The sequence below is a fragment of the Callospermophilus lateralis genome, chromosome 7 (assembly GCF_048772815.1).
Source record: "Callospermophilus lateralis isolate mCalLat2 chromosome 7, mCalLat2.hap1, whole genome shotgun sequence".
Taxonomy (NCBI): Eukaryota; Metazoa; Chordata; class Mammalia; order Rodentia; family Sciuridae; genus Callospermophilus; species Callospermophilus lateralis.
In genome coordinates, this window is record NC_135311.1 from 122098638 (window position 1) to 122120173 (window position 21536).

General features: G+C 50.8%; 1 protein-coding gene across 1 annotated transcript in view; it reads left to right on the plus strand.

The window, feature by feature from the left end:
* Nkain1 (sodium/potassium transporting ATPase interacting 1) overlaps positions 1-9305 on the plus strand; it is a 40581-nt gene extending 31276 nt beyond the window's left edge. The window contains exons 2-7 of the mRNA XM_076863072.2: positions 4758-4895; positions 6154-6234; positions 7392-7589; positions 8392-8452; positions 8931-9012; positions 9144-9305. Coding sequence (XP_076719187.1) covers positions 4758-4895; positions 6154-6234; positions 7392-7589; positions 8392-8452; positions 8931-9012; positions 9144-9153 — 570 coding nt within the window. The 3' untranslated portion in view covers positions 9154-9305. The remainder of the gene's footprint in view (positions 1-4757; positions 4896-6153; positions 6235-7391; positions 7590-8391; positions 8453-8930; positions 9013-9143) is intronic.
* Positions 9306-21536: the final 12231 nt, after the last annotated feature.

Here is a 21536-nt window from a genome sequence, read left to right on the forward strand (position 1 = left end):
GCCAGGCCTGGTGGACCACACCTGTAATCCCAGCTGCTCAGGAGGTTGATGCAGGAATATCACAAGTTCAGGGCAATTTAGCAAGATCTGTCTCAAAAACAAAAAGCGCCGGGGATGTAGCTCAATGGCAGAGCACCTCTGGGTTCAATCCCAGTCCTGGTGGGGGCGAACAGAGCAGTGCCAGCAATGGACAAAGGTGCACAGCCACAGGACCGGGGCCTAGGGCCATTTCATACGTCCTGAGAGCAGTGTGAGGGGCATTGCACCCCCAAGAATATGGGAGGAGAGAAGAGAAGTGGGCCCACGGCAGGAGGCCTCCCTGGCCCTGGCTGCAACATGTGAGGATCCAGGGACGTGCTAGGAAAGGGGTGAGGCCAAGGTCAGGAGGTGCAAGCCTCCTGGAGATCAAGGGTAGACAACTGCTGGGCAGGAATAAGGGGCTCACCCTGTAGGTGTCAGCAGGGCTGCCAGGCCACAGTGACTTGACCTCACCTGTCGCTCTGGGACTCGTGTCCAGGGACCCATCTTCTAGGCTTGCGATCCTGCAGGTCTGGGGTGAGATTTGTATTTCAGAAAAGGCACGGGGTGGGCTGGGGGTGTAGCTAGGTGGGAGAGCACTTGCTAACTATGCGGAAGTTCTCTGGTGGCAGGGCTGGTGGCCCACCTTCCTCCGCATGAGTTGTCCCCTCTCCCAGGAAGGAACTTTGCTACTGGCCCCCTTAGGAGAGATTCGAGAAGCCTGCTCAGCCTGGCTTGCGTGCCGGCCAGGTAAAGACATCCCCAAAGCTGCCTTTTTCCTCGGTGCATGTGCATTTGGATTCTTTGCAAAGGGCTAGGGAGCTTCTGCACAGTTTCTCCCCTCAAAGGAAGACACACGCGCTGCCTGTGATTTACAGTCACATCCTTCAGATTATTGTTTCTAAGCTGGTGCGACCAGATGGGGAAGATGGTCCTCCTGTTCTCTTCTTATCAGTACTTGCTAATTAGCGGCATAGCTCTGCCACACAAGCAGAGGTTCTGGAATATCTGACATGGTTTTCTAATAAAAAACAACTTGTAAGGGTTGGGGATGTCACTTAGTGGTAGAGTGCTTGCCACCTTGCACAAGCACTGAGAATAATAATAGTAAAACTTTAGAATTGATACTGTTATATATATACATATATTTAATTGTAGATGTACACAATACCTTGACTTTTAAAATTTTTATTTTGTTGAGGTGCTTGGGATTGAACCCATGGCCTTATAGCATGCAAGGCAGGAACTCTACCAACTGAGCTATACCCCCAGCCACAAGTTCAATTCTCTTAAGAATGTATATATATGCCTGTAATTCCAGCAGCTGGGGAGGCTGAGTCAGGAGGATTGCAAGTTCAAAGCCAGCCTCAGCAACAGCAAAGTGCTTAGCCACTCAGTGAGACCCAGTCTGTAAATAAAATACAAAGTAGGGCTGGGGATGTGGCTCAGTGGTTGAGTTCAACCCCCAGTACCAAAAAAAAAAAAAAAAGAATGTATATATGTATTTTTCTTTTTTTTTTTTTCAGTATTAGGGATTGAACCCAGGGCCGTAGACATGCTAGGCAAGTGCCCTACCATTGAGCTACACCCCAGCCCTTTTTTAAAATTTTATTTTGAGACAGGGTCTCACTAAATTGCCCAGGCTGGCCTTAAACTGGTGATCCCCCTGCCTCGGCTCCTGAGTAGCCGGGATTATAGGTGTGCTCCACCATTCCCACCTTAATGTGTTTCCCTTGCCATGCTGGGCATCACACCCTGGGCCTTGCCCATGCCAGACAAGTGCGCTACCGCTGAGCCACAGCCCTGGCCAAAGACACCCAGGTGTCTCCCCCAGGTGCCTGGCTTCTGGCGCTGGCAGTGTCCTTTGTAGTGACTTCCTATCCTCCTCCTCTAGGACTGAGCTCCTCACTTCAGTAGTCCAGGGCCCGCCACAGACTAAGCCTTCTGAATGCATCAGAGACGAAGAACCCGGATGGATGGGGGTGCCTGAGGCACCCGGTGGAGGATGAATGGGCTGTGGGTGAATGAGGCTGTGCCTATGAGGGTGGAGGGAGGCTGAGGCGCTGGCTGTGGGGCAGCAACTGCCAGTCAGGAAGCCTTCCTCCCAGAGGAGGGGGTTAAAGGAAAAGGAAGTACAGGTGAGGCTTGACCATCGCATCAGCCGCTGGAGGCAGGAGCTGACAGGAAATAAAGGATTGCGCCAGATCCTCGTGGGCCTTTAGGGCCAAACTAAGAAGCTTACACTGTTCAGACTTCTGTTAATGAGCCACCATTTATCACATCTAATTGTGTTAGTTTATGGGATGTCTGTATATCCTCACTGTGAATTCTCAGGGGAGGGATTATCTTCTATATATAGTTGAAGAAATAGTTTCAGAGAGGGAAAGTGACTTTCCCTAAGTCACACAGCAGAGCTGGAATTTGAACCTGAGTTTGAGTGACTCCAGAGCTGCTGCTGCTCTCAAAATAAAACAGACAAACCCACCAAAAGAAATCATGAGGCTCATTCTATCAGTGAGGTCACTGCTAATGAGCAAATACTGATAAGAGACGGGTTTTGAGGAGGAGCCAGGGGTGACCTCATCTCTCAAAACATATTTGGGCAGGATGTCTCCCCAGCTACACTGTGAGCATGGGCAACTCTGTCATAGCCTCCTCCGATAGGGACCTTCCTCCCCTGGACCAGGTACCAGCTGAGTCAAACACCGAGCTGGACAGCAGGTCACCGGCACGGCTGACACAGGTGGAACAGTGGAAGGGGAGGAGGAGTGGTTGGGAGGGGGAGCGGCAGGGAGAGACCGTGGTAGGAGCCCGTGGAGTTTTGCCCCCAAGCTCGGCAGACCACCGAGATCCGGGACGGATGATCTCATCCACCAAAGGCTGTGTGGGCGATGAGCCCAAGACCCAAGAGGGAAGGCGACCTGCCCAAAGTCACCCAGCTGTCACAGGCAGACTTTCCGTTGGAACACTCACCTCCTGACTTCCAAGCCAGTGCCAACCAGGAAGGGCAGGATGTGGTGCCAAGATAGGACAGGTGGCACAGAAAGGCCTGTTCTGCCACCAACCTGCTGTGTAACCTTGGGCCATTCACTTCCCCTCTCTGAGCCTCATGTTCTCTTTCCTCAAAATGAGAGCATAACCCCAGCCCTGCCTTTCCGTCAGAGAGGGCCCAGCAAGCGCTCCACTTGGAAGGCTCTTCAGACTCTGCAGAGCCCTGGGAGGGGAGCGACTACCAAGAAACAGGCTGGCTCCAGGCGGGAAGTGCCAAGGCTGGTCCTGGTCCCACCAGGCTCCACTCAGCCCTTGCCCAAGCCTGCAGCTTCCTTGGTCTCTGCCCAGACTTCGCCACCGCGTGGTGGCAACAGCTCACCTCCACCTCCCTGCCAGGAACAGACGCCTCAGAAGTGCCAGCAGGAGAACTGCCTCGGGCGCTGATCTTGCCCTTGGGTCTTCCTCCCACGCTCTCTCTGACCCTTCGCCTGGGCTTCCCCCTCAGACAGGCCTCTTCCCGGGTGGCAAGGTGGCCACCAGCAGCTCCAAGCTGATACCATCCGCATCCAGGTATCCTGGCAGGTAGAGAACGGCTCTGTCCTGATTGTCCCAGCAGATTCCCAGAGTGCCATCCCTGAGCCCAGCATGGTGTCTGATTACTTGGCCAGGCCTGAGTTACCTGCCCGCCTCAGAAACTAGAAATGGGGTCAGCCCTCTCCAAACCACATGGACAGCACAGAGGGAGGTAGCTCTCTAAACAGAGATAGATTCTGTCACCTGAATAAGGGACATCGGACAGGGTCAAACACAACAGTTACCCAGGCACCTTTGTTCCTAATGATTGTTCCTAAAAGATTGTAGGAGGGGGGGTTGCAAGGGAGTGTCCGTCGAGTCCTGTGTGTATCAGTTAGCTCTTGCTGTATAACAAACACTCCAAAGAGTCTTGGTTTAAAACAGTCACTTTGTTTAGCTCATGATTCTGCTGGCCAATGGGGCAGTCCTGCTCTGGGCCATGTGTCTGAGGGTTACTGGCTGTCAGCAGGTGACCCTCCTCCTCCAGCAGGTCAGCTCGGGCTCCTTCACTGGGTGGTGTCTGTTACAAGTGAGGCAGGTGGGCAAGCTCCAGGGCACGCCTTTCTCAAGCTTTCACATGCGTCATCTTCTCAAGTTCATTGGGCAAAGCAAATCACATGACCCAGCATGGTGTTAGGAGCTGCCAGAGAGCAGGAAATAGGGAAAGGAAGAGCTCAGGTCAGGTTTGCAACCAACCTACCATAGCTCCCTCAGGGAAGGGGAGTAAAAAAAATCCCTTCTCTGCGGCCTGGGGATCCCGTGGGCCAGGACAACTTCTAATTGGTGACAGACTTGGAGCTTTCCCTAGGGCTGGGGTTCAGTCCTCTCCCTCACCTGCTGGGGAGCAGCCTGGGCCCTGACCCCAGCAGCCTTCCCAGGTGGGGAAGGGGCAGCAGCTGGAGCCCCAGTGGGGAGGGCATTCTGAGCAGGGTGGGGGTATCCTGGCTCCTGCTTCCCCCCAGTGCACCCCGAAGTGATGACAGGCCTTGGGGCCCCTCCCTCGCTCCTACAGACTTGCCCCCGCTTCCCAGCATCCCTCTGGTACTGAGGAGCTGGATGTCTCTGAGACTTGCCTCATCGCCATGGTAACTGGCATCACCTGCTCCACAGGTCAAGGGGCGTGCCTCCCTTCCCTGGCCAGGACCGACCCTGGGCTCAGCCTCTCTCTCCCACAGGTGGCTGCGCTGCAGCGGCAGATCTTCGACTTCCTGGGCTATCAGTGGGCCCCCATCCTGGCCAACTTCCTGCACATCATGGCCGTCATCCTGGGCATCTTCGGCACCGTGCAGTACCGCTCCCGGTACCTCATCCTGGTATGACTCCCGCGCCTTCCTGAGCCAGCCCCTGCCCTCACCCCTGCCCTCACCCCTGCCCACCCAGCCCTGCCTGCTCCTCCAACCCTGGGTCCAGATGGACTGCATTGGCCTCCACCGCCCAGGGGCTGAACGTCCAGGTCCCAAAGGACCTTGGCTCAGAGACCCTTGATATTTTTCTTAAAGAATTTTCCAGAGAAACAGTCCCAGCATCAACAAGATATTCCATTTAGCAAGTACCCAGCATGCACCAGGCCCCGTGAGGTGTGTCCTACCATCTCCATTTTCCAGATGAGGAAGCTGAAGCTCAGAAAGGTCGTGAGGCTTCCTAAGGTCACACAGCTAGTGGGGCAGAGCCGGGAGCAGAACTTCAGGTCTGGAACCAAGGCTCCTGCCCCATCACGCCTCAGTAAGCCCTGGGGACAGCCACAGGAGGGATGGGCCTCAGGCTGAGTTTCTCAGAGTGCTGAGGGGGCTCTGGGGGCTTGGGTTTTGTCCCTGCTGACTGATGTTCATCCAGGACTGGAGCCACTAGTGTGGCTTTGAAGTCAGTGGCTCCCTGCCCCCAGCCCCAGGGGTCTGTGTCCCCAGCACCCTCCCCCACCTCCTCTTGGCCTCTCAAACTCCTGCTTTCAGTGAGACTCACCCACGTGCCCTGCTGACCCTCAGCGGCCTCCTTACATGGCGTCTTGAGGGAAAGGCCTTCCCGTGAAATTGACCCTGTCGGTACCTACAATACGATGGCATGCAATGTCACCAAGAGCCCACTCACTCTCCAGGACTTCTCCCCACCTCCCACAGGCTGAGCTCTCAGGAGCCAGATAACAGGGCCCTAACAAAGCTCTGTCGCTGGCACCAGGAACACTTCTCCCAGCCCTCAGGACGGCCCCAGGCCCCACAGGCAGAGCCAGGTCCCCCAGGGGCAGCCGCTGGAGTTGCAGGCCCAGGCCTGGCCTGGAGACCGCAGCTCCCAGACCTCTGCGCTCCGCCGTAGCTGGCGGCCCGGGTAGGAAGCTGTTCTCCCCAGAAGTGGTCACATTTGAGATGTGGGGAACCTGAGGGGCTGAGAGGTCCCTGGGCCACCCTAAGGCTTGGGCCCTTCGTCAATGCATCCCGTTCTCGCTCTGTAACTGCTCCTGAATGGCCCAGGTCCACGGGGGCAGCTCCAGCAACCCTTCCACCAGGCTGGGGGAGAGGCAGGAGCAGCAGTGTTCAGGTAGCCCTGGGCCCCACCTGAACCCACCTCTGCTTTCCCCAGTACGCGGCCTGGCTGGTGCTCTGGGTCGGCTGGAATGCGTTCATCATCTGCTTCTACCTGGAAGTTGGACAGCTGTCGCAGGTAAGCCTCAGGCCTGGGCAGTGCCATAAGGCAGAGCCTGACCCTTCCCATCCCTGACCCCAGGTCTGTGGTATAGACCTAGAGCATCATCTCTTCAAGATACCTCCCTCCCTCTTCTACACACTCAAACCATCTGGATACCCCATTTCCCTCCCCCCACCCCCCAACTTTTGTTTCTGGCTTCCTTTGCATTTCTCAGAGGCTAAAGAGCAACAGAGGTTGATCGCAAACTTAGTATAAACCAACAGCGTGTGAAGGCACAGAAAGTAGTCTTAGGCCCAATAAATAGCAGTAGAATATTCAGAGCAAAGGAGGTGAAAATTCCGTGCACATTGTACTGTTTAGACAAAGATGTAGGTCCAGGGCTGTTCAATAATTTTCAGGAGGGAAAGAGTAGTTTGTGTTTATTCAGGAAAAATTGAGCAGATCCTATTATGTGAGAAATGCTAAAGAAAGTGGGGTTGTCTAGCTTTAAGAAAAGCAACCCTGGAGAGACACTACTTCTACTTTGAGATACACAGGAGGCAAGATATGTGAATAAGAGCTTCATCTTTGTGATTTGTCCCAGCAGTGTCACTCTGGGCAATGGCTTGTCCTCTCTGAACTACGGTTTCTTCCTCTAGAAAGTGGAGATAGTAGCAATCCCAAATTCATGTGGTGGCTGACGAGGTCCCCCATCTAAGTGAATCTTGACTTGGCTGAAGGAGTACGAGATCAGTGAACCCGGGGCTGCACAGCCTGGGTAAGGTCTGATGGTGGCCAGTCCCTTCTCCATGTGACACATAGGAAGGCTAAGGATCAATTTGCCCAGGGTCAAACAATGGGGAGAACAGTGAAGAACCAAATCAGCTGTGAAAGGGTCTTATTAAAGGTTTTACCAATGCCTGGGGAATTGGTCCTTGTCACTGGTAATGTCCCTTCTGGAGCTCTGAAGTTCTGAGGCTCCTGAAGGGGTCCCCTTTCCATCTTCTCAGTGTAAATGAGGCCTGCACGGTCATCGAGCACCACCTAGTGGCCAAATGTGGACTTGCGGGCTCAGTCTTCTCTGTTCCCTTACAAACCAAACAGGAGGCTCTAGGTCTAAGTCCAGGTGTGAAGTGGAGCCTGGAAAGGATACCCCCTGCCCTACTCAGTGTCCCAGGCCCCTCTGCCCCCAGGACCGGGACTTCATCATGACCTTCAACACATCCCTGCACCGCTCCTGGTGGATGGAGAACGGGCCAGGCTGCCTGGTGACCCCTGTCCTGAACTCCCGCCTGGCCCTGGAGGACCACCACGTCATCTCTGTCACTGGCTGCCTGCTTGACTATCCCTACATCGAAGCGCTCAGCAGCGCCCTGCAGATCTTCCTGGCGGTGAGTCCTGTGCCCAGCCCATATGTACTCCCAGGGTCGACCCCTTTCTTTACCCCTAGTTAGGGGAGGACAAAGGTGGTTCTTCCAGCCTACTTGTGCTTCTGCCTGGATCTGTTTCCTTCCCATGACTCCTCCCTCTCTTCTGCTGCAGCCCCCATGAAGGGAACAGGCTTAATGAGCAGGATGAAGCGTCAGACTATGAGTCCACTATCTCCCTGTCACCTTAGGCAAGCCACTTGCCCTCTCCTAGCTTGTTTCCTTTATTCACAAAAGGGAATGACAATGCCGAGCATCTTGGCAGACACTTGTAATCCTAGCGACTTGGAGAGGCTGAGGCAGGAGGATTATAAATTGGAGGCCAGTTTCAGCCACTTAGTGAGATCCTGTCTTAAAATTTTAAAAAAGGTGGGGGAGGGGTTGGGGATGTGCTCAGTGGTAAGTCTCCGAGGATCAATCCCCAGTACCAAAAAAAAAAAAAAAACCCAACAATACCAACCTAATAAAGTTGTGAGAATAAGGGACTCCAAGATAGTAGGAACCCTGTCCTAAGCACTTTACACCCACACAGTCACATAATCCTCTTTCCTCTTAAGCCATTAAGGCATTTCCCAGGTCTAACTGGGAAAACTGAGGCTCAAAGAGGTAATTACTTGCCTGAAGTCGCCCTCCCAGAGTGAAGAATGGGATCAGGTATGTTTGACTTTTAAGTGTAGGCATTTAACTTGAACTTGTTGGCCTGGATCGGCTGGGGGTTCAAGGAAAAGCTTCCCTATCCTTTCTGAAGTGTCGACCCCTTCCGCAGCTGTTCGGCTTCGTGTTCGCCTGCTACGTGAGCAAAGTGTTCCTGGAGGAGGAGGACAGCTGTGAGTAGGGCGCCCCAGGGCGCAGAGCCTTTCAGCACCCTGGACAGGGGCCCCGGAACCGGACGTGGCGGGGGTGGGGGAGCAGGCAGGGTCAGCCAAAGGCCCCCTTTCGAAATGGATAGGGGTGTGTACAGCCAGCCCATTCTAGGTTCAGCCCGAGATGTCCAGGTGCCCGATCCAGGGCCCCGACACGCCCTTTCCCAGTTTGGCCCCAACCCCATAGGAGGTATTGTCTCGCCCCAAAGAGCCTTCTCTCCTATGGGACCTCTGCCTCCCAGCTGGAGAGTCGCGGGGACTTGACCCCCAGCTGGGTTGGCTCCCCACCCTCGGATTCTGGCCTCAAGGCCCGAGGCCTTGGGTCAGGCACTCCTCGCCCCCCACTTCCCCTCGTCTCTACCCGGGCAAGCTCGGAAGTAGTGCCCTGATCCTTCCCTTTCAGGACCCAGCCCCTCCTAACTTGTCCTCTCCCCTCCTGCAGTTGACTTCATCGGTGGCTTTGACTCCTATGGATACCAGGCGCCGCAGAAGACGTCGCATTTACAACTGCAGCCTCTGTACACGTGGGTCCTGGCTCTGGCTGGGTGGGCTGGAGGGACTGGGATGTCAGTGCCCGGGAAAGAAAGAGGAGTGGGGATCTTCCCGCCCCACGCTCCCCCATCCACCTCCCCTAACCCGCCTTTGTTTCCTGCAGGTCGGGGTAGCTTCCGCCCTGCGCCCACCAGGACGCCGTGCCCTTAGCTGCAGGACTGACCACGGCTGCCGCGAGCACCGGCCAACATGGGCAGGCGCGCCCCCTGGCGGCTCGCGCACCGCCTGCAGCCTGCGCGGCCCCGCCTGGATCTGCAGCCGGAGGAGTGGACTTGGACTTGGCCCTTCAGCCTGGACTTACCGGGTGGGGCCGGGAGGGGCGGGGCGGGGGAGGGGGATCGCCGGGTTTGTATTTTTTTTAATCTTAGCCTTGGAGTGCGCCGGGGCCTTCCTCCCTTCTCGAACCTTTCCCTTTCACCCTTCACCCATCATCTTGCCCCTTGTCCAGAGAGAAACAGCAGGACAGACAGACTCACCCCACCTCACAACACATTCACCAGCCCTGGGGAAAGCTAGGGGGAACTAGGAGCAGGAGTCCTCGTTTCCAGTCGTAGCTCCATCACTGACACCCTGTGTGACATCTAGCAAAGCTCTTGCCCTCTCTGGGTCTTGGTTTCTTCATCTCCAGTGATTAAAACGATCCTTAGCAGATGGACTCTTCTAACTTTCTCATTTGACTCAATCCCCTGGGTTAGGTTGGAATTATGAATTCCATTTTGTAGACATGCAAATTAAGGCCCAGAGATGTGAAGTGGTTTGCTTGAGGCCACACAGCTAGGTTTTTGGTGGAGCCAGGCCTTGAACATAGTGGACTTACTATAGTTTCTGATTCCAAAACCCAGTGTCTGGTCTCTGGATTCTGTTTCCAAGCCTCCTCCCAGCTTGGATACTCCACCTCCACACAGCGCCTCTCTTAAAGCAATATGCCCATTTGTTCTCTTGTCGGGAACCTGATGGACATAGCCACAAGCCCTGAATTCAACCTGACTTACAGGGAAGGCTTTCTAGACTCACAATCTACAGGCCCTTGGCAAACCTTCAAAGCTCTCTCCTCCAGAAAAGTGGGGTGCAACTCACCCCCTTCCCTCCAGGTCCCTCAGGCCAGGTCTGCACCCAGGAACCCATCCCCCACAGCAACCCCACCAACCCCTGATGGCTCCATTCACCTCACCACCTAGAAGACCCGTGGTTCCACTAGTGTTTACAGACCACCAGCGTTTGTGACCACCACAACATCCAGAAGCTACCCCTAAAAAGCCCAGAAGGCGCTCTGAAGGGACAGAATGGGGCGTGAATCGTGGGGGTGGGGCGTCAGGAGGACCTGCACCCATCTTTCTGAGACAAGGAGAGGCACAGCGTTTCTTTCCAACCTCCCTCACAGATACCCCTGAGGCCCCCGCATGCTGTGCGCTGGCTGGTGAGTCCACAGAAGAGGATCAGCCTCTTAGTCTGTGAAATGGCAGCCTGGGTGGGAAGAAGGATGAGAAGGAGACCTAGGGGGACCGGAGGGAAGCCCAGACAATGGAGGCGGTTGCACACACCTGAGCCTGTCTACAGTGCCCACCTCCCTCCCAGTAGCCCTTCTGCAGTGCTGTGCCAAGCACCAGCCCCAGGAGTAACTGGCCACCATAGACACCGAGGTCTCAGGTGGTCAGCCTAGTCAGCTGGTGGGTACAGCTCCAGAGAGGGACAGTCCCCTTCAGGCTGGGCTGTCCCCCTGCCAGTGGGTCACTCCTGCTTGCGGCCCTCACTTCTCACACACACACACACACACACACACACACACACACACCCGCCCCCGCCCCCAGGCCTCTTTCTACTTGGATGGGTCTAGCCACTGGTGCTTTGAAGCCTTTTGTTTTTATAAGCTGGCTTTTGCAAGGGGACCAGTTTCTCTTCTCATTGGGACCTTGCAAGGCCAGGAGTGCTCCCCTGGTTTCTGTGCAGGTGGGTTGATTAAAGATGGTGTTTTCTTCTCTGTTTTCCTGTCCTGCCCTCTGGGTCAGAAAGACCTCTTAAGAGAAATGTCCCCATGGGGGAGAGCCAGCAAGGCGGGGAGGCCATGTCGTCATTAGTATACATTCTGGATACTGACCTGTGCCTCACAAGATGCTCTCCCTCTTTCCAAAGGAGAAAGGAAAAAAACCCACCAAGGTCACATTAAATCAGTGGGTTCCCAAACCTGGCTTCACCATCTCTTGGAAAGCTTTCTATTTATTTTTGTGATTAAGTGCTCGATAAGTTGATGCTTCCAAATCCTCTTTGTGTCTCTGTGCCTCTCCCTACAATCCAGTTCCTGGCTTGGACCAAGCTGGCAGACAGTGCTTTCCACTTGAATTCCTGCATCCTCCCTCCCTGTCCTGGATCCTTTTCTGGTGATACAGCCCAGAAATTAAAACTTTTAATTTTTTAATGAACACGTAGTATGTTCAGACGGTTCCAGGAAAGTATATCCTATACCTCTTTTTCATCTTTCCAAACATAGTTCTGTCTCTATACAAATATTCCCCCCCACACACACATACACCCTGTGTTCACACAAATGGCAGCATTCTGCTTCTTCCACTTGGAAGCAGTCTTGGAAATGTTCCCCCGATAATACATGGGGAGCTGCCACCTGCTCTTCCACAGCACCCCCTCCTGATGTAGGGGATCTTATATAAGGATGCCCCAGGTCTGCTGCAGCTCTAGTGGACCATGCCTAGTCATGGGGCCCGGGGGAAGATAAGTCAGGCTCTGCCTTCAAGGAGCTACTGGTCCAGTGGGAGCTCACTGGAGGTCAATGCTAAGGACAGGCCAACTGAAAGGCCATCGTTCTTAGGAGCTGGGAGGGAACTATGGCCCCAAGCAGGGGCAAAGCAGGGGAGGAGAGGAACCACGGTGCCTGGAGTGAAAGTGGAAGACTTCCACACTAGTTTCCTATTGCTCTCCCCACCCTGGTGCTGGGGATTAAACCCAGCCGCAGCATGCTGGACAAGCCTCTAACACTGAGCCACATCCTCAGCCCTTTTATATTTTGAAACAGGGTCTCACTAAAGTTGCTCAGGCTGGCCTCAAACTTATGGGAATGTGTTGTTGTTTTCTTTTTTAAAAAACAGGGATTAAACTCAGGGGCGCTTAACCACTGAGCACATCCCCAGCCCTTTTTTGTATTTTATTTCGAGACCGGGTCTTCTGAGTTGCTTAGGGCCTCGCTAAATTGCTGAGGCTGGCTTTGAACTCATGATCTTCCTGCCTCAGCCTGGGATGACAAGGCAAAGTGGAATTTTATGTGAGCATTTTTCCTTTCGCCGCCCCCGCTCCCAGGACCTTGAGCACTAGACCGGCCATCTACCACTGAACTACATCTCCCGCTAAAGTGCAACTGTGTTTAATCTAAACTCATTTGTTATTGATGTCCCTTCCCTTCTTTCTTAGTGGACTAGCCATTTCGATGACTGTGACCAACTTTCAAAACTAAGCCGGACCTTCGCTCCGCCACCAGGACGGTTCCGGAGGCGGGCTCCCTGGGGGCGGCAGGTGGAGCTCCGCCAGCCTCTCCCTCTTCCGGCCTCAGCCCCAGTCAACTGGAAGAGGGGGCGCAGCTCCACTCCCACCCGGATGTGGTGGCCACGCCCGCCTCGGGCCGGGTTCCAGTGACTCAGCAGTCCCCTTCTCAGTCGGCCCGCGTCCTGGCTGCACGGGCCCTGGCAGCAGCTGCAGAGAGCCCTGCAGCGGGTGCCCTGCACCCAGGTGCTAGAGCTTCCTCCCCCACCATGACCTTGGGCCGCTGCTCCCCACTCTGGCATTGGTCTGTTTTGGGTGAAAGGAGAGGGCTGGACTGGGTATGATGTTCACAGCTTCTTGTCTGACAATCTGAGGCGCTGTACCTGGGGTGCCTTCCTGAACGAAGATTCCCCAGCTCCACTCCATCTGCTTATTGGATCCTTCCTCACTGGGGTCCATACATTAGTATTTATTAAGTACCTACCACATGCCAGGAATTGGGGATACAACAATGAACAAAATAGACAGTACCCCCTGCTCTTATGGAGGATGTCTTTGTGGAGGAGACATAAGAAATAAATTAGTAAAATATATGATAAATACATGTCCCGGAGCCAGGCACAGTGGCCCAAACCTGGAATCTTAGTGATCAGGGAGACTGAACCTGAAGGATCCCAAGTTCTTTGGCCAGCCTGGGCAACTTAGCGAGACCCTGTCTCAAAATAAAAAATAAAAAAGGCTGGGGATGTGACTCAGTGGTAAAGTGACCCTGGTTTCAATTCCCAGTGTCAAAAAATTTATAAATAAATAAATTGGGTGTTATACCGAGAAAGATTTTTTATTTATGTATTTTTTTCAGTACTGGCGATTGAACTCAGGGGACCTTTTCCACTGAGCTACATTCCCAGACTATTTTGAGTATCTTGCTAAATTGCTGAGGTTGGCCTCAAACTTGTGATCCTCTGGCCTCAGCTCCTGAGTTACTGAGATTATAGGTGTGCACCACATGCCTAGCTGCTCACAGTTTTGTTTTTGTTTTAATATTTATTTTAGTTGTAGGTAGTCATAATACCTTTATTTTATTTTTATGTGGTGCTGGGGATCGAACCCAGTGCTACGTGCATGCTAGGCAAGCACTCTACCTCTGAGCCACAACCCCAGCCCTGCTCACAGTTTTTGTGGACCACAAATTCAGGAGCAGATTTGCCGGGTGGTGCTCCCCACCTCCCTATCCCCAAAAAAAGAGCAAACTGAAATTTAGGTTAAGTATCTTTCCCAAGGTCTTTCAGTAAGTTGCAGGGCTAGGACCTGAACCAGGATGCTTCTGACATAAAAGTCTTTGCCTCTAACCTCTGCATCATACTCCCTCTATGGACACTGCTAGGTGGCTATGCAGCCTGTCAACTGAAGTGACAGGAAGCCTACTGCATCTCTAGCAAGGACATAGAAGCTGCAGGACCTTTCACATACATGCCCAATCTGGCCACAGCCTAATTGAAGCAAGAGGTCAATAGACCAGAAACAGGTGCGACCTTGTATTTCAAGCCAACACACATTTATTGAATACCAATCAAATGCCATTTACCTGAATGGCTCTGGTGAGAGGTGGCACAATCAGCATATGGTTTGCAGGACAGCTGGTGGCTGCAGGGGCACCTCTCCCAGGTGGGGACTCAGGAAAGGGCATGGATTTCTCTAGACCAGGATTTTCACACTCAGCACACTACTGCCATTGGGGGTTTATAATTCTGTGTTTGGAGGCTGAACTGTGCACCAGAGGGTGCTGGACATCTACCACAACATGCTCCTCTGGCCTCTAGTTGTGACAACCAAAAATGTCTCTAGGCATTGCCAAATGACCTGGAGACAATACCCCTGTTGAGAACCACTGGTTTGGGGTTTTTGTTTTTGTTTTTGGTACCAAGCATTGAACCCAGAGGCCTTAACCACTGAGCCACATCCCCAGCCCTTTTTTTGCATTTTATTTTGAGACAGGGTCTCACTGAATTGCTTAGGGCTTCTCTAAGTTGCTGAAGCTGGCTTTGAACTTGTAGTTCTCCTGTCTCAGCCTCCTGAGCTGCTGAGATTACAGGCGTGTGCCACCACACCCAGCTAGAACTAATGTTCTTGACTAAGGAAATACAGTGAGCCACAGTATCTGGGGAAGGATTGAGATTTTGGATAAATCACCTTAACGGGAGCCTTATTTTTCTCATTTATCAAATGTCATATTTAAATTATTGTGAGAATGCCAATAAAACACCTGACACACAACAGGCTCCCAATAAATAATAATTCCTTTTTATTTTTATTTTTTTTTATTCAAAACATTACAAAGATTTCAGAATCACATCAGTTACACATCCACATTTTTACATAATACCATAATAGTAACTGTTGTATTCTGCTACCTTTCCTATCCTCTACTATCCCCCCTCCCCTCCCCTCCCATCTTCTCTCTCTACCCCATCTACTGTAATTCATTTCTCTTCTTATTTTTTTTCCCATTCCCCTCACAACCTCTTATATGTAATTTTGTATAACAATGAGGGTCTCCTTCCATTTCCAAGCAATTTCCCTTTTCTCTCCCTTTCCCTCCCACTTCATGACTCTGCTTAATGTTAATCTTTTCCTCCTGCTCTTCCTCCCTGCTCTGTTCTTGGTTGCTCTCATTATATCAAAGAAGACATTTGGCATTTGTTTTTTAGGGATTGGCTAGCTTCACTTAGCATAATCTGCTCTAGTGCCATCCATTTCCCTGCAAATTCCATGATTTTGTCATTTCTTAGTGCTGCGTAGTACTCCATTGTGTATAAATGCCAGATTTTTTTTATCCATTCATCTATTGAGGGACATCGGGGTTGGTTCCACAGTCTAGCTATTGTGAATTGTGCTGCTATGAACATCGATGTGGCAGTATCCCTGTAGTACGCTCTTTTAAGGTCTTCAGGGAATAGTCCGAGAAGGGCAATAGCTGGGTCAAATGGTGGTTCCATTCCCAGCTTTCCCAGGAATCTCCATACTGCTTTCCATATTGGCCTCACCATTTTGCAGTCCCACCAGCAATGTATAAGAGTACCCTTTTCCCCACATCCTCGCCAGCACTTGTTATTGTTCGACTTCATAATGGCTGCCAATCTTACTGGAGTGAGATGGTATCTTAGGGTGGTTTTGATTTGCATTTCTCTGACTGCTAGAGATGGTGAGCATTTTTTCATGTACTTGTTGATTGATTGTATGTCCTCCTCTGAGAAGTGTCTGTTCAGGTCTTTGGCCCATTTGTTGATTGGGTTATTTGTTTTCTTATTGTTTAATTTTTTGAGTTCTTTGTATACTCTGGATATTAGGGCTCTATCTGAAGTGTGAGGAGTAAAAATTTGTTCCCATGATGTAGGCTCCCTATTTACCTCTCTTATTGTTTCTCTTGCTGAGAAAAAACTTTTTAGTTTGAGTAAGTCCCATTTGTTGATTCTTGTTTTTAACTCTTGTGCTATGGGTGTTCTATTAAGGAATTTGGAGCCCGACCCCACAATATGTAGATCGGAGCCAACCTTTTCATCTATCAGACGCATAGTCTCTGATTTGATATCAAGGTCCTTGATCCATTTTGAGTTAACTTTTGTGCATGGCGAGAGGAGGGGATTCAGTTTCATTTTATTGCATATGGATTTCCAGTTTTCCCAGCACCATTTGTTGAAGATGCTATCCTTCCTCCATTGCATGCTTTTAGCCCCTTTATCGAATATAAGATAGTTGTAATTTTGTGGATTGGTTTCTGTGTCCTCTATTCTATACCATTGGTCCACCTGCCTGTTTTGGTACCAGTACCATGCTGTTTTTGTTACTATTGCTTTGTAGTACAGTTTGAAATCTGGTATCGCTACACCTCCTGATTCACACTTCCTGCTTAGAATTGCTTTTGCTATTCTGGGTCTTTTATTTTTCCATATGAATTTCATGATTGCTTTATCTATTTCTACAAGAAATGCCGTTGGGATTTTGATTGGCATTGCATTGAACCTATAGAGAACTTTTGGTAATATTGCCATTTTGATGATGTTAGTTCTGCCTATCCATGAACAGGGTATATTTTTCCATCTTCTGAGATCTTCTTCTATTTCTCTCTTTAGGGTTCTGTAGTTTTCATTGTATAAATCTTTCACCTCTTTTGTTAGGTTGATTCCCAAGTATTTTATTTTTTTTGAGGATATTGTGAATGGGGTAGATGTCCTCATTTCCAGTTCAGAAGATTTGTCGCTGATATACAGGAATGCCTTTGATTTATGCGTGTTGATTTTATATCCAGCCACTTTGCTGAATTCATTTATTAGCTCTAGTAGTTTCTTTGTAGACCCTTTTGTGTCTTCTAGGTATAGGATCATATCATCTGCAAACAGTGATAATTTAAGTTCTTCTTTTTCTATTTTTATGCCTTTAATTTCTTTCGTCTGTCTAATTGCTCTGGCCAGTGTTTCGAGAACTATATTGAATAGAAGTGGTGAGAGAGGGCATCCCTGTCTTGTTCCAGATTTTAGAGGGAAATAATTCCTTTTTAGCATAGGACAATAACAACAAGCCCACATCCACAGTCTCAACAAACTAAGGGTTGCACCCAAGAATGTGATCTTGGCAACTTGGGCCTCAGTGTTTCTGCCTCTCAGAAGGCATTGGGGTGAAGGGAGAAATATAAACTAGATTAGGGTCTCCCAACTTCCTATCCAGGTCCCTTTTTTTTTTTTTTTTTTAGAAAACAGCTTTCACTCATAATTCATTTATTTTCCACTTGTCAACATGGCTCTGCGGGGCAAGACTCACCCCAACCTCCTGGAGAGTTGAAGATCCCAGTCAAAACTCTTAAGCAAACTCTTCTCAACTACTATGGGATGGTCCTTTGGCTTGCAGAAATACCACAAGTGCATTCTGCCATCAGAAGCTCCTGAATATCACACTGGGAACCACAGCTGGAGGCTCTCTGAGTCCTCAGTGGTGCGGTGCAGTGCTCCCCTGGCATGCAGGGGGCTCTGTGGGACACCTGCTGAGTGGCACTGCTGATTGGCAGACAGCTAGGCTGGGAGACCACCCCTCTCCAGTCTGTTTCCCTCCAAATCCCTTCCTTTCCCTGGAACCTCACCCCATTCTGAAAGATGAGAGCTCCAGGATCAACATGGATGTGGATGGGGAGGTTTCAGGACTCCAAGATGAAGGTGGTACATGGGGACCCTGGGGTTGCAGAAAGTCAAGGGGTGGGAATATGGGAAGAGGGGAGACAGCATAGAGCTCTGGGAGTGACCAAGAGGCTGTTTTGTCTCTGTTTAGTTGCTTTCCTAAGGCAGCTTAGCCTGTTGCTCTAAGCCTCAGTATTCCCACCTATAAAATGGTGTGAATAATCTATACCTCAGGGCCATAGAAAATAAGGATAAGGACTTTGAAAAGTATGAAAGCTATACACAGGAGAAATACTCTTATAATTTGGGAGACCTGAGACTTCCTTATCAGATCCCACTGGAGCAGGATTAGAGGCATTTGAGACTAGGCTCCAGAGTCCAGGGGGCTTAGAGAAGTCTCTCTGGCCTGGAACTTCTCTGAGAGTTGCTTCACATTCCTTCCAGCTCCGGCCTCCCTCCATCTGTCCTTGCAGGGATGGTGATGGGCAAAGGGCCTGTTCCTATGACACAATCTTGGCCCCGAGAAACAGCCATCATCTCCTTCTGCTACCTCATCTGTGCACTTGCCTACAGACCCTATTGAACATCTCCAAGATCACTATAACAAGAGCTCCTGTGATCCAGCGGCTCTGCAGGCTGAGGCAGGAGAATCATGGGTTCAAAGCCAGCCTCAGCAATGAGAGGTGCTAAGCAACTCAGTGAGACCCTGTCTCTAAATAAATAAAATACAAAATAGGGCTGGGGATGTGGCTCGGTGGCTAAGTGCCCCTGATTTCAATCCTCATTATCCCCCCAAAAAAGAACTCCCACACCCACAAATTGAATACAACACATGTAGCCTCAATTCCTACTGCACCCAGCTATGTACAGGGCATAGGAATTGGGTCAAGGGTTTAGGACGACTTCAAGGAGGTTAGAGAAATGGTCCCCAAGGTTATTATTATTTTTTTTTTTCATGCTGCAGCCATTAGGAAATATGCACTCCCTTTGAGACTGAGAGCTACAAAATCAATGAAAGTCTAGAGCTGCTCATAGATAGTCACTGTGCTTGGATGCATGGAAAAGATGAGGGAATGATAGAGATGACGCCCCAAAACTTCTTGTTCACTGTATGCCTTACATCCAGCACATGACCTAGCAGAGTAGGCTGCCACTACTTTTTGAATGAATGAGTGAGAAACAATTTGGTAATCATATAGTGGTTAAGACCACTGGTTTTGAGGTGAGGACTACAAAAATATTAACTCAGACCCCAAATTTAAATCCTGGTTCTACACTTACTAGCTGTGTTAACATGGGTGTGTCAGAGCATGTTTTTCCAAGAACTCAGCTGTAAAATGGAGGAGAATGGTATTTATTTATGGGATTGTTGTGGGGGATAAATGTAAACATTGAGAGAATTATTAACACAGCTCTTAGTACAATTCTTCCTAATAAGAACAAAGTACATGTTAGTTCCGGATTCTCTGGCTGGAATCAGAAGAGGCCACTGCTTTGGACCATTCACCTGCCTAAATTCTTGGAATGTAAGGAATGCTCCTAAGACAAACATTTCTAATGTGAAGATATATAAATAGAAGGTTTCTCCTGATAGTTACTTGAAGCTTTTGGCTCTCATCAGCAAAGAATAAACAATCATCGTCATTATTTTGTTCCATTTTGTCCATCGTTTTACCAGAATAAGAAGAAATTTAGCGCGGTGGCGCATGCTTGAAATAATCCCAGCTACTCCTGGCTATACTAGAGGCTGAGGTTGGAGGATCCCAGGTTCAAGGCTAACCTGGGCAACTTAGCGAGACCCTGTCTCCAAAAAAAAAAAGGAGGGGGGGGGGCTGGAGATATAGGATGTAGTAAAGCACCCCTGGGTTCAATCACCAAGCACCAAAAAAAAAAAAAAGGTATTTCTTAGTGAAGGGGATGGTGAAAGAGCCCACTTTACTTCCAATCTCTCATTTCAGTCTCCTACGACCCTACGCAACAACAAACGGTCCTAGAAGAAACAACATCCAAGTGGGTTAAGGAGTAGCCCAGGACTTAGCCTCGAGCCGCAGAGCCCGAGAGCTGCCGGGCGTCGGAGACAGACAGGGGCGCGGGGAGCAGCGGGCGGGGCAGCGAAGCAAGCCATTGGCTCAGCCGAATCCGCCCGAGCCAACCAGGTGCTCACAGCCTCCGCCGGCCTCAGGCCCCGCCCCCCGCCCCCGCTGCCAGCTTCTAGCTCTCGTCTCTGGAGGTAGAGCCTCCCCCGGAGCTCGGGCCGCGCACACCCTCCCGCGCCCTCGCGTCCTCGCGCTCGAGGGCCCCCTCCAGTCTGGCCTCCCGCAGATAAGGGCCACCCCGCTGGGCCCCGGACCCGCCCTCTCTCCCCACCACCCCGCCCCCGCCCCGCGCTTCTCCACCCCCCACCGCTGGGGCCCCGCCCTGCCCTCCTCTCAGGACTCCTTCCGCGGGTGGGACCTCAGCGCACGCCACACCCGACCCCGCTGCTCCCCCTCTCCCGGGGCTGGGCCGCGCTCCGCCCCGCTTTGTTCCGGAGCCGGTGAGCGCGGGCTGCGGATCCTGCCAGGCCGTGAGCGCCGCGGACCTGGCGCTCCGCCCCTGCAGTTCCCAGGGCAAGCGGGCGCCCGGGCGCCGCCTTTTGTTCGGTGGCACCTTCTTGTCTCAGACCCTCCCCACCTGGAGTGTCTGTGGTCAGCATCCAGCTGGAGAAACGGACACCCAATATGCACACCTAAAACCTGACTTCTTGCACGTTCTGTCTCCTCACTTGGAAAATGGGAGCTCAAACACTGATATCCAAGGGTCACTGTGAGATGATACGTGAAAGCACAAATACAAAAGCTGCTTTTTGGAAGGTCTCCACTTAAAAGATTAACGGGTTTTTTGTTTGTTTGTTTGTTTTGTATTGAGTTCACTCTCCTTCTTCCTTCCACTTAGTACAGACTGTACGAACTCTCACCTTATCAGTCAGGGCCTTTCCTAATCTAAGCCCTCGTGGAATCACCCTGTGGCACATTCCCTAGTAAAGTGTAACTTCCCCCATGCGATTATTGCATTTCTCTTTTTAATTAGGTAGATTTTACGTTCAGTGAAAAGCACAGGCCGAGGAAGGAGGGTCGTGAGTTCAAAGCCAGCTTCAGCAAATTAGTGAGAACCTAAGCAACCCGCGAGAACCTGTCTCTAAATAAAATATCAGATAGGTTTGGAGATGTGACTCAGTGATAAAGTGTCCCCTTGTTTAATGCCCAGTCAAAAAGAAAAAAGTAAACCAGGGGGCTGGGCATATAGCTCAGCTGGTAGAGTGCCTTCCTAGCATGCACAAGGCCCTGGGTTCAATCCCCAGTGCCATACAAAACAAAATAAAGGAAAGAAAACTAAAAACTTAAACATGCAGTTCTACCTGATGAGTTGCTTTTTTTTTTTTTTTCATTTTTTCAGAGTACCAACTTTGTAATTTAACTTACCATATATTTAATTTTTAATTGAGGCATAATAAGTGTACACATCTGTAGGGTACAGTGAAATATTTCAGTACCATGTGTAATTAGTTCCATGAGTTTTTTTTTTTTTAAATTTACTTATTTATTCATTTATTTATGTATTATGTGGTGCTGAGGACCAAGCCCAATGCCTCACACGCGATCGACTAGCGCTATACCACCGAGCCTCAGCCTCAGTCCCGGTTCAGTGAGTTTTGATGAGTGAAAATCCCTTTTTAATTCACACCCTTATCAACATGTAGAAAATTTCCAGCTCCCTAGAATGTGAATTCCCACCTCTCGTCCCAGGCCACTACTGTTTAAATTTCTACCATCCTCCATAAGTTTTAACTTAAGATACATTAAAAC